This window comes from Triticum aestivum, chromosome 3A (assembly GCF_018294505.1).
Source record: "Triticum aestivum cultivar Chinese Spring chromosome 3A, IWGSC CS RefSeq v2.1, whole genome shotgun sequence".
Classification (NCBI taxonomy): Eukaryota; Viridiplantae; Streptophyta; class Magnoliopsida; order Poales; family Poaceae; genus Triticum; species Triticum aestivum.
Window position 1 is genome coordinate 47,432,127 of NC_057800.1, and position 12,218 is coordinate 47,444,344.

Here is a 12,218-nt window from a genome sequence, read left to right on the forward strand (position 1 = left end):
GTCACAATGTTAGCAATGCCCAAGCGAGTGAGGATTTTGGGAACGTAAGTGTGGGGGCACGCAGATTCTGCGATGTTCATCTGCGCCAAGATTTGCATATTTGACGATGTATAGACGGATTTCTATTTTCACTTTTATCTGTAATGTGTTCATATATCACGCGGGTATACCTATTCATGTGGGGTTGTCTACTCGTTCCATCGGGTGCCTGAACAATGAAAACAGGAAATAATAAGAAATGCTCATATAATAAATAAGGAAAAATGATTCACCATGCCATGGTTCCCGTACTCTCCTTGCTTCTTTGTTCTTCTGTCATGTTCATCAAAACAAAATATGCACCTTGAAGAATCATTCGACTACGCGAAAGGAAATAGATGATCTTGTGTCGTCACAGATTCAAGCTTTCAAGATAAGAAAGCGCGCATCAATATATTTGGTGCGAACAGGTACAGATTCAGCTGCAAAGCTTGATTTTCATGTTTAGTGCTTGGTAAAGATGTTGTTTGTTCAAGAACAAGAGTTTTAATGTGTCGCATTGTGGGTCACTCTGATATTTTATTTTTGTATTTATAGTATAAGTGTTTTGGGTTGGTCATTTGTTATCTTCGAACATGTTTTTTGTCCGACATATTGACTATTTTAAATGTGAAATTGTATGAACTGGAATCTTATAATTTGTCTGTAAACATTGGAATCACAGTATTAAAATCTATTTTATAATAAATCAAGGTAAGAGATCGTGTATAACCGCCCCTGCATCACTCGATAGGAAGACTCGGGTGGCCACCTATTGGGCGATGGGAACTCCAGCGTGCCCAAGAGGCCAAAGACCATCACTCCATAGGATTTGTTGCAACCCTATTGGGTGATTTTTCTTTGGTGCTCGTGTTCCGACCATGTCGCCCCCCTAGGCCAACAAGCATGTGCAAGGCTTTCTACGATGAGGTGGCAGTGAGCTGGTGTGCTCCATTGTAGGTGTTGGTCATTATGGCGACCACTCCGGTCTTTGGCGGTGGCCTGTTGCAGACTGTAGTGACTACCAGAAGGTTCTTGTGAGGGCTCCTCCCTACATATCCAGTGAATATTTTTCCGTCGAAGAACGACATCCGTGCTTCCCAGATGAAATGCGAATATTCGATTCTGGGCCTCAACGTCAACATCCAAACGGTGCATAAAAGTGGTCAAACATGGGATAGCACCAGGCTGCTTGTTGGTATGGTCACTGATGTTCTGATTCTCAATACAAAGCCGATAAACCTTGTAATTTGAAGCATGTTCATGCTCCATGGGATCGAATAAAGTTGCGATTTTTTTCTTCGACCGCCTTGCACGTCTTGAAATCTACGGATAATGTCATGAATTAAGAGGGAATCCCACATGTAATAGTAGATCAACTCCATATATTGCAATCGACTCACTAATGAAGTTGAACTATGCAGTGATGCGTCGTTACTTTCAAAAAAAAAGTACTGTAAGTGCTTTGCTGCAAAAGAAATGTCGACTGATAAACATTTATGTTTTGAGAAAAGGCTGAAAAAATTGAACTCAAATTCCCGCCAGGGAGAAACTCCAACACGCGCGCGTGGGCCGAAACCCGTTCGCTCCCCGCCCACCTTCTTTCCGCCACGTCAGCGATCCGCGCCAAAACGCATCTGGGTCGTCCACCCCGCCCCGCGACGGACGGCAGATATCCTATCGATCCGCGGCACCCACCCCTCCACCAATCAGAGGCCGCCTCCCCCTCCTATAAATCCACCGCGCCCCCGCCCTCAATCGTCCACCATTCCTCCCACCTTCAAGCGCATCCACACACACACACACCACAGACCACCTCTCCCCGCCCAAGCATCCCCATCCGCATCCTCATCCATGGCCCCCAAGGCAGCCGAGAAGAAGCCGGTGGAGAAGACCCCGGCGGGGAAGAAGCCCAAGGCGGAGAAGAAGGTGCCGGCGTCCAAGGAGGGCGGCGGGGACAAGAAGGGCAAGAAGAAGGCCAAGAAGAGCGTGGAGACGTACAAGATCTACATCTTCAAGGTGCTGAAGCAGGTGCACCCGGACATCGGCATCTCCTCCAAGGCCATGTCCATCATGAACTCCTTCATCAACGACATCTTCGAGAAGCTGGCCGGCGAGTCGGCCAAGCTGGCGCGCTACAACAAGAAGCCCACCATCACGTCCCGCGAGATCCAGACCTCCGTCCGCCTCGTCCTCCCCGGCGAGCTCGCCAAGCACGCCGTCTCCGAGGGCACCAAGGCCGTCACCAAGTTCACCTCCGCCTGATTCGGTCCTGTCCCTGTGTGTGTCTTCCTGGTGGATGGATCGATGTCGCCCTGTAGTTTCCTGCTCGGACTTTGTCCTCTTGTAACTTGTGCTGGCTGTGTCTTGTGTGGGATCATATTTCATGATCTGGAGAAATAGTAGCGGTGCTTATTTCAGTTCTTGCCATGATCCTGTTCGTGCTACTTTGTCTTGGTTCGATCTGTGGTGCAAGCTCGCTTTTCTCTGTAAATCTCTGTGGACGACGACTGTGAACTTGCAGAGATGTTTCCCTGTCTCAATTCTGAATTTCAGTTTTCAGCGAATGGTTTAGTGCTCTGTTTCAGTTTGGTAAGCTCGCTTCATGAGATGTTTCCCTGTGATCATATTCTGAATTTCAGTTCTTGCCATGAACTTTACTCGATTAGTCTCTGATGGTGCCTGAGATGAAGTTAATGGTTTTAGTGCTTTGCCTTGGTCTGGAGTCAACATCTGGTGTCAAATTGTGCTGATGTTCCATGCGGAATTTGTGCGCGTTGGAAGGTCATATAATAAGCGTGCGGGAGCAAAATGAATTTGGGACAACACCGGGTTTCCCCATCTGAATATATTCAATAAAAGAGGCCTCAGAGAACATCTAAATATATTCAAGAAAAAGGGAGATCTCCAAGCCGGACACTAGGGACATCAGGTGTAGCAGGGGATCAGTTAGGGGGAGTGATCAGAAACAGAACAAGGAACTAGGCAGAGATGTTTCTCTGTTGGACTATGAATGTAATCTGAACTTGCGGGGGTGGTGAGTCTATTTCAGTTAACTGACGAAAGTGTCGGTATCTTCAGACATAAACTCAGTTCGCCTGCTCGCTCAATGGCTTTGATCGCCTGAAACGTCACTGTTGCTCATGCAGATGTTGCCTTTACTGAACATCTCTGCTCCGTCATGACATCGAGCCTTAAAAACCAAAGCTCATCTCCAAATAATCACGGTGAAATTGGTTTCTTTATACCTCTGTATTCTGTACAACACGCGGCATCAGTTGGAAGCTCAAGTTGACAGCAAATGAACACGCCGATCGCACGGTGATCGAACGAAGAAATAATTAGTCCCACCCAGGCGCGCGGCCAGACCACGAGCAGCCCGTGATTCTGATTCACTGCTCAGTGGCACACGATGGTCCCGAAGCAGTCGATCCCGTCGAACTCCGGCGCGAACCGCGGCGGCAACGTCGGCGGCGACCGCGACTTCCCCTCCTCCGGCTGCTGCTCCGCCTCCGCCGGCAGACCGCCCCGCTTCCCCTCTCGCCCTGCTCTAGCCTGGCCGTCGTCCCGCAGCTTCCTCCCCTGCCGCTGCCAGGAGAACCGAGCGCCGGCGCCGGCGCCGGGGGCGACGTCGGCCGGCGACGCGCTCAGGATGGAGAAGGCCAGCACCTTGTCCATGCTCGACTGGAGACGGGGGTGATTCCTGGCTTCCTGCAGCAGCTCCGGTGGCCGATGCTTTCTTGCACGCACGCACGCTCGTTCTGTGACTTTGCTTCAATCAATCAATTGGCTTTGCTTGCTTGCTTGCTCGGCTTGGTGAAGGGAGAGAGGGGACGCGACCCGGCTTATATACGGCGGGGCATGGTCATGGAGGAAGTTTTGGGCATGGCGGTTTCTTGCGCGCGCTGGAGGAGCCCAGAATATTCGTGGACGCGGCCGCGAGGGAGAACCGGCGAGCCAGCTCGTGACGCACGCGGTGGCGTGGCGGAGGTTCCAACCGTCTCGCGTTTCGCCCGTGTCTATATTCTTTCCCTCCTGTGCTGTCTTTTTTTTTTGCCTCCCGTGAAATTGACAATTCCGGCCATTTTTTTCTGGGTACATCTGGCCTTTTTTGAAAGAGAGAATTCTTTATTTAACACCGATATATTTGGCCAGTTTGACACATGAAACCTTTTTCTTCCTCATCTAACACTACCTCTAAAATTTATTGCTTTTGTGATACTCCGTCCATTTTAAGTACTAACGGTTTAAATGACACTTGAATGACCGTTTTACCCCCGGTGCAACTTGTGGCCAAAATTATTCATATTACTGAAGAAACAATAATTTTTTTCGGTTGTTAAATGTAAAATTAGGCAGCTGTAAACATGCATATTTTGGATTTAAATTATTTCAGAATTTAATTTAAATTTTTTGGCAAAACGTCCGCTGTAATTTCCCCACCTGAATATATGTTACTAAAAGAGGCCTCAAAGAACACCTAAATATATCATGAAAGAGGGAGATCACAAAGCCGGACACTATATGCATCAGGTATAGCTGGGGATCAACGGAGGGACGCATCCGTTGAGACAGTGTTTCAGTTCACACCTCTCAATATTCATTTCAGGAGAGCGCTAGCCGGAAACCGTTGGAAAATTTGGCTCCATCTTGTGAGAAGACTGATGGATATTCAGCTTTCTCAACAACCCGATTAGTTATGCTGGAAGCTAACTAGGAATGAAGAGTTTACGGTTAAATCCATGTATCTAGATGTTATTAATTCTAGCTCTATTCCTACTTCGAAACATGTTTGGCATGTCAAAGTACCCTTGAGAGTTAAAGTGTTTATGCGGTTTGTACACAAACAAGTCATTTTCATTAAGGATAACTTGGTAAAATGCAACTGGACTGGATCTACTTGATGTAGTTTTTATGATTGGGATGAATTCATCAAATACCTCTTTCTTGATTGCCCGTTGGCAAAAATTTTATGACGGACAATTCACATAGCCTTTAATATTACTCCTCCGAATAATATCAACACGTTATTTGGGACGTGGCTTGATGGGTTAGATTCCTAAATAGCGAGACATATTCGTGTAGGAGTATGTGCTTTATTATGGGTTATCTGGAATTGCAGAAATGATTTGGTCTTTAATAGAACAACAAATACTCATTTTTTGCAGGTTATCTTCCGTGCCACTGCGTTGATCAGTATGTGGTCGCTACTCACTCCGAGGAGGCCAGGGAGCGTTTGGTTATTGGATCTATCCGATGTGAGATGGTAGCACGGGCTATTTTCAACCGGTTTGAATGGCGATCATGTAATAGGATAGGCAATTAGTTTTTCTATCTTTATTTTGCCAGCCAGTTGTGGCTTTATTTATACTTTTTAGCTTTTTGTGAGCTTCTTTTATTCTTTTACTTGAGACTTTAAGACCTCTGTCGAACTGTTTTGCTTAGTAATAAATGTGGGCGTATGCATCTTTCTGATGCGGAGGCCGGGATCTCCCCCTTTTTGAAAAAAAGTATAGCTGGGGATCAGGAACGGGGAGTGATCAGAAACAGAACAAGGAACCAGGAAGATCCAAAATGAAGTACTAGTCGGGACCAATACCCATTCAGGAAGATCCAAACTGCAAAGTATAAAAGGGAGAACAAACAAAGCGCAAATCATCAAAGAGAGCACAAACCAATCTAATAAGGACATGTACGATGGTAGCATTACCTTGGTGATGCCTCAGTACAGCCATGTCGGTCCGGAGAGATAAGACCACCGTGCAATTTCACACCTATCCAATGCAACAGCAGCCCCATGACTTGAGCCTACTCTCCCACCGAGATGCTATTTGTTGGGTTTCGTAGTAATTTTAAAAATTTTCCTACGCACACGCAAGATCATGTGATGCATAACAACAAGAGGGGAGAGTGCTGTCTACGTACCCACGCAGACCGACTGCGGAAGCGATGACACAACGTAGAGGAAGTAGTCGTACGTCTTCACGATCCAACCGATCAAGCACCGAAACTACGGCACCTCCGAGTTCGAGCACACGTTCAGCTCGATGACGATCCCCGGACTCCGATCCAGCAAAGTGTCGGGGAAGAGTTCCGTCAGCACGACGGCGTGGTGACGATCTTGATGTACTACAGCAGCAGGGCTTCGCCTAAACTCCGCTACAATATTATCGAGGACTATGGTGGCTGGAGGCGCCGCACACGGCTAAGGAATAGATCACGTGGATCAACTTGTATGTTTCTGGGGTGCCTCTGCCTCAGTATATAAAGGACTAGAGGGGGGGAGGCTGGCCGGCCAAGCTTGGCGCGCCAGGAGAGTCCTACTCCCTCTGGGAGTAGGATTCCCCCCCCCCCCAATCCTAGTTGGAATAGGATTCGCGGAGGGGGAAAAGAGAGAGAGGGGGCCGACCACCTCTCCTAGTCCTAATAGGACTAGGGGAAGGGGGAGGCGTGCAGCCCATGTAGGGCTGCCTCTTCTCCTTTCCACTAAGGCCCATCATGGCCCATTTAGCTCCCGGGGGGTCCGGTAACCTTCCCGGTACTCCGGTAAAATCCCGATTTCACCCGGAACACTTCCGATATCCAAACATATGCTTCCAATATATCAATCTTTACGTCTCGACCATTTCGAGACTCCTCGTCATGTCCGTGATCACATCCGGGACTCCGAACAACCTTCGGTACATCAAAATGCATAAACTCATAATATAACTGTCATCGTAACCTTAAGCGTGCGGACCCTACGGGTTTGAGAACAATGTAGACATGACCGAGACATGTCTCCGGTCAATAACCAATAGTGGGACCTGGATGCCCATATTGGCTCCTACATATTCTACGAAGGTCTTTATCGGTCAGACCGCATAACAACATACGTTGTTCCCTTTGTCATCGGTATGTTACTTGCCCGAGATTCGATCGTCGGTATCCAATACCTAGTTCAATCTCGTTACCGGCAAGTCTCTTTACTCGTTCTGTAATACATCATCCCGCAACTAACTCATTAGTTGCAATGCTTGCAAGGCTTATGTGATGTGCATTACCGAGAGGGCCCAGAGATACCTCTCTGACAATCGGAGTGACAAAACCTAATCTCGAAATACGCCAACCCAACATGTACCTTTGGAGACACCTGTAGTACTCCTTTATAATCACCCTGTTACGTTGTGACGTTTGGTAGTACCCAAAGTGTTCCTCTGGTAAACGGGAGTTGCATAATCTCATAGTTATAGGAACATGTATAAGTCATGAAGAAAGCAATAGCAACATACTAAACGGTCGGGTGCTAAGCTAATGGAATGGGTCATGTCAATCAGATCATTCTCTTAATGATGTGATCCCGTTAATCAAATAACAACTCATTGTTCATGGTTAGGAAACATAACCATCTTTGATTAACGAGCTAGTCAAGTAGAGGCATACTAGTGACACTTTGTTTGTCTATGTATTCACACATGTATTATGTTTCCGGTTAATACAATTCTAGCATGAATAATAAACATTTATCATGATTATAAGGAAATAAATAATAACTTTATTATTGCCTCTAGGGCATATTTCCTTCAGTCTCCCACTTGCACTAGAGTCAGTAATCTAGATTACACCGTAATGATTCTAACACCCATGAAGCCTTGGTGCTGATCATGTTTTGCTCGTGGTAGAGGCTTAGTCAACGGGTCTGCAACATTCAGATCCATATGTATCTTGCAAATCTCTATGTCTCCCACCTGGACTAGATCCCGGATGGAATTGAAGCGTCTCTTGATGTGCTTGGTTCTCTTGTGAAATCTGGATTCCTTTGCCAAGGCAATTGCACCAGTATTGTCATAAAAGATTTTCATTGGACCCGATGCACTAGGTATGACACCTAGATCGGATATAAACTCCTTCATCCAGACTCCTTCGTTCGCTGCTTCTGAAGCAGCTATGTACTCCGCTTCACATGTAGATCCCGCTACGACGCTTTGTTTAGAACCGCACCAACTGACAGCTCCACCGTTTAATGTAAACACGTATCCGGTTTGCGATTTAGAATTGTCCGAATCAGTGTCAAAGCTTGTATCAACGTAACCATTTACGATGAGCTCTTTGTCACCTTCATATACGAGAAACATATCCTTAGTCCTTTTCAGGTATTTCAGGATGTTCTTGACCGCTGTCCAGTGATCCACTCCTGGATTACTTTGGTACTTCCCTGCTAGACTTATAGCAAGGCACACATCAGGTCTGATACACAGCATTGCATACATGATAGATCCTATCGCTGATGCATAGGGAACATCTTTCATATTCTCTCTATCTTCTGCAGTGGTCGGGCATTGAGTCTTACTCAATTTCACACCTTGTAACACAGGCAAGAATCCTTTCTTTGCTTGATCCATTTTGAACTTCTTCAAAATCTTGTCAAGGTATGTGCCTTGTGAAAGTCCAATTAAGCGTTTTGATCTATCTCTATAGATCTTTATGCCTAATATGTAAGCAGCTTCACCGAGGTCTTTCATTAAAAAACTCTTATTCAAGTATCCCTTTATGCTATCCAGAAATTCTATATCATTTCCAATCAGTAATATGTCATCCACATATAATATCAGAAATGCTACAGAGCTCCCACTCACTTTCTTGTAAATACAGGCTTCACCGAAAGTCTGTATAAAACCAAATGCTTTGATCACACTATCAAAGCATTTATTCCAACTCCGAGAGGCTTGCACCAGTCCATAAATGGATCGCTGGAGCTTGCACACTTTGTTAGCTCCCTTTGGATCGACAAAACCTTCTGGTTGCATCATATACAACTCTTCTTCCAGAAATCCATTCAGGAATGCAGTTTTGACATCCATTTGCCAAATTTCATAATCATAAAATGCGGCAATTGCTAACATGATTCAGACAGACTTAAGCATCGCTATGGGTGAGAAGGTCTCATCGTAGTCAACCCCTTGAACTTGCCGAAAACCTTTTGCGACAAGTCGAGCTTTGTAGATAGTAATATTACCGTCAGCGTCAGTCTTCTTCTTGAAGATCCATTTATTCTCAATTGCTTGCCGATCATCGGGCAAGTCAACCAAAGTCCATACTTTGTTCTCATACATGGATCCCATCTCAGATTTCATGGCTTCAAGCCATTTTGCGGAATCTGGGCTCACCATCGCTTCTTCATAGTTCGTAGGTTCATCATGATCTAGTAGCATGATTTCCAGAACAGGATTACCGTACCAATCTGGCGCGGATCTCACTCTGGTTGATCTACGAGGTTCAGTAGTATCTTGATCTGAAGTTTCATGATCATTATCATTAGCTTCCTCACTAACTGGTGTAGGTGTCACTGAAACAGTTTTCTGTGATGTATTACTTTCCAGTAATGGAGCAGGTACAGTTACCTCGTCAAGTTCTACTTTCCTCCCACTCACTTCTTTAGAGAGAAACTCCTTCTCTAGAAAGTTTCCGAATTTAGCAACAAAAGTCTTGCCTTCGGATTTGTGATAGAAGGTGTATCCAATAGTTTCCTTTGGATTTCCTATGAAGACACATTTCTCCGATTTGGGTTCGAGCTTATCAGGTTGAAGCTTTTTCACATAAGCATCGCAGCCCCAAACTTTCAGAAACGACAACTTTGGTTTCTTGCCAAACCACAGTTCATAAGGCGTCATCTCAACGGATTTTGATGGTGCCCTATTTAACGTGAATGCGGCCGTCTCTAGAGCGTATCCCCAAACGATAGCGGTAAATCAGTAAGAGACATCATAGATCGCACCATATCTAGTAAAGTACGATTACGATGTTCGGACACACCATTACGCTGTGGTGTTCCGGGTGGCGTGAGTTGTGAAACTATTCCACAATTTTTCAAATGTACACCAAACTCGTAACTCAAATATTCTCCTCCACGATCAGATCGTAGAAACTTTATTTTCTTGTTACGATGATTTTCAACTTCACTATGAAATTCCTTGAACTTTTCAAATGTTTCAGACTTATGTTTCATTAAGTAGATATACCCATATCTGCTTAAATCATCTGTGAAGGTGAGAAAATAACGATATCCGCCACGAGCCTCAATATTCATCGGACCACATACATCTGTGTGTATGATTTCCAACAAATCTGTTGCTCTCTCCATAGTACCGGAGAACGGTGTTTTGGTCATCTTGCCCATGAGGCACGGTTCGCAAGTTCCAAGTGATTCATAATCAAGTGGTTCCAAAAGTCCATCAGAATGGAGTTTCTTCATGCGCTTTACACCGATATGACCTAAACGGTAGTGCCACAAATAAGTTGCACTCTCATTATCAACTCTGCATCTTTTGGTTTCAACATTATGAATATGTGTGTTACTACTATTGAGATTCAACAAGAATAGACCACTCTTCAAGGGTGCATGACCATAAAAGATATTACTCATATAAATATAACAACCATTATTCTCTGATTTAAATGAATAACCATCTCGCATCAAACAAGATCCAGATATAATGTTCATGCTTAACACTGGCACCAAATAACAATTATTTAGGTCTAATACTAACCCCGAAGGTAGATGTAGAGGTAGCGTGCCGACTGCGATCACATCGACTTTGGAACCGTTTCCCACGCGCATCGTCACCTCGTCCTTAACCAATCTTCGCTTGATCCGTAGTCCCTGTTTCGAGTTGCAAATATTAGCAACAGAACCAGTATCAAATACCCAGGTGCTACTGCGAGCATTAGTAAGGTACACATCAATAACATGTATATCACATATACCTTTGTTCACCTTTCCATCCTTCTTATCCGCCAAATACTTGGGGCAGTTCCGCTTCCAGTGACCAGTCTGCTTGCAATAGAAGCACTCAGTTTCAGGCTTAGGTCCAGGTTTGGGTTTCTTCTCTTGAGTGGCAACTTGCTTGCCGTTCTTTTTTAAAGTTCCCCTTCTTCTTCCCTTTGCCCTTTTTCTTGAAACTAGTGGTCTTGTTGACCATCAACACTTGATGCTCCTTCTTGATTTCTACCTCCGCAGCTTTCAGCATTGTGAAGAGCTCGGGAATAGTCTTATTCATCCCTTGCATATTATAGTTCATCACGAAGCTCTTGTAGCTTGGTGGCAGTGATTGAAGAATTCTGTCAATGACACAATCATCTGGAAGATTAACTCCCAATTGAATCAAGTGATTATTATACCCAGACATTTTGAGTATATGCTCACTAACAGAACTGTTCTCCTCCATCTTGCAGCTATAGAACTTATTGGAGACTTCATATCTCTCAATCCGGGCATTTGCTTGAAATATTAACTTCAACTCCTGGAACATCTCATATGCTCCATGACGTTCAAAACGTCGTTGATGTCCCGATTCTAAGCCGTAAAGCATGGCACACTGAATTTATCGAGTAGTCATCAGCTTTGCTCTGCCAGACATTCATAACATCCGGCGTTGCTCCTGCAGCAGGCCTGGCACCCAGCGGTGCTTCCAGGACGTAATTCTTCTGTGCAGCAATGAGGATAATCCTCAAGTTACGGACCCAGTCCGTGTAATTGCTACCATCATCTTTCAACTTTGCTTTCTCAAGGAACGCATTAAAATTCAATGGAACAACAACACGAGCCATCTATCTACAATCAAACATAAACAAGCAAGATACCAATCAGGTACTAAGTTTCATGATAAATTTAAGTTCAGTTAATCAAATTAATTAAAGAACTCCCACTTAGATAGACATCCCTCTAATCCTCTAAGTGATTACGTGATCCAAATCAACCAAACCATAACCGATCATCACGTGAGATGGAGTAGTTTTCAATGGTGAACATCGTTATGTTGATCATATCTACCATATGATTCACGCTCGACCTTTCGGTCTCCGTGTTCCGAGGCCATATCTGTATATGCTTGGCTCGTCAAGTATAACCTGAGTATTCTGCGTGCGCAACTGTTTTGCACCCGTTGTATTTGAACGTAGAACCTATCACACCCGATCATCACGTGGTGTCTCAGCACGAAGAACTTTCGCAACGGTGCATACTCAGGGAGAACACTTCTTGATAATTTAGTGAGAGATCATCTTATAATGCTACCGTCAATCAAAGCAAGATAAGATGCATAAAAGGATAAACATCACATGCAATCAATATAAGTGATATGATATGGCCATCATCATCTTGTGCTTGTGATCTCCATCCCCGAAGCACCGTCGTGATCACCATCGTCACCGGCGTGACACCT

At 44.9% G+C, this 12,218-nt stretch overlaps 2 protein-coding genes across 2 annotated transcripts; one reads left to right on the forward strand and one right to left on the reverse strand.

Annotated features, from left to right (window-relative positions):
* Positions 1–1,770: 1,770 nt before the first annotated feature.
* On the forward strand, positions 1,771–2,438 carry LOC123060157 (histone H2B.4-like). The gene has a single exon (XM_044482734.1). The coding sequence runs from the start codon at positions 1,873–1,875 to the stop codon at positions 2,281–2,283; it is 411 nt and encodes a 136-aa protein (XP_044338669.1). The 5' UTR covers positions 1,771–1,872; the 3' UTR covers positions 2,284–2,438.
* A 795-nt stretch (positions 2,439–3,233) lies between these two features.
* LOC123060158 (uncharacterized) lies at positions 3,234–3,925 on the reverse strand. Its single transcript, XM_044482735.1, has one exon. It carries the CDS (start codon positions 3,694–3,696, stop codon positions 3,418–3,420), a length of 279 nt encoding a protein of 92 aa, XP_044338670.1. The 5' UTR covers positions 3,697–3,925; the 3' UTR covers positions 3,234–3,417.
* Between the last annotated feature and the right edge of the window lie 8,293 nt (positions 3,926–12,218).

Bases quoted from the DNA above. Each gene is read 5' to 3' on its own strand.
- LOC123060158 (XM_044482735.1), bottom strand. From the start codon at position 3,696: ATGGACAAGGTGCTGGCCTTCTCCATCCTGAGCGCGTCGCCGGCCGAC.
- LOC123060157 (XM_044482734.1), top strand. From the start codon at position 1,873: ATGGCCCCCAAGGCAGCCGAGAAGAAGCCGGTGGAGAAGACCCCGGCG.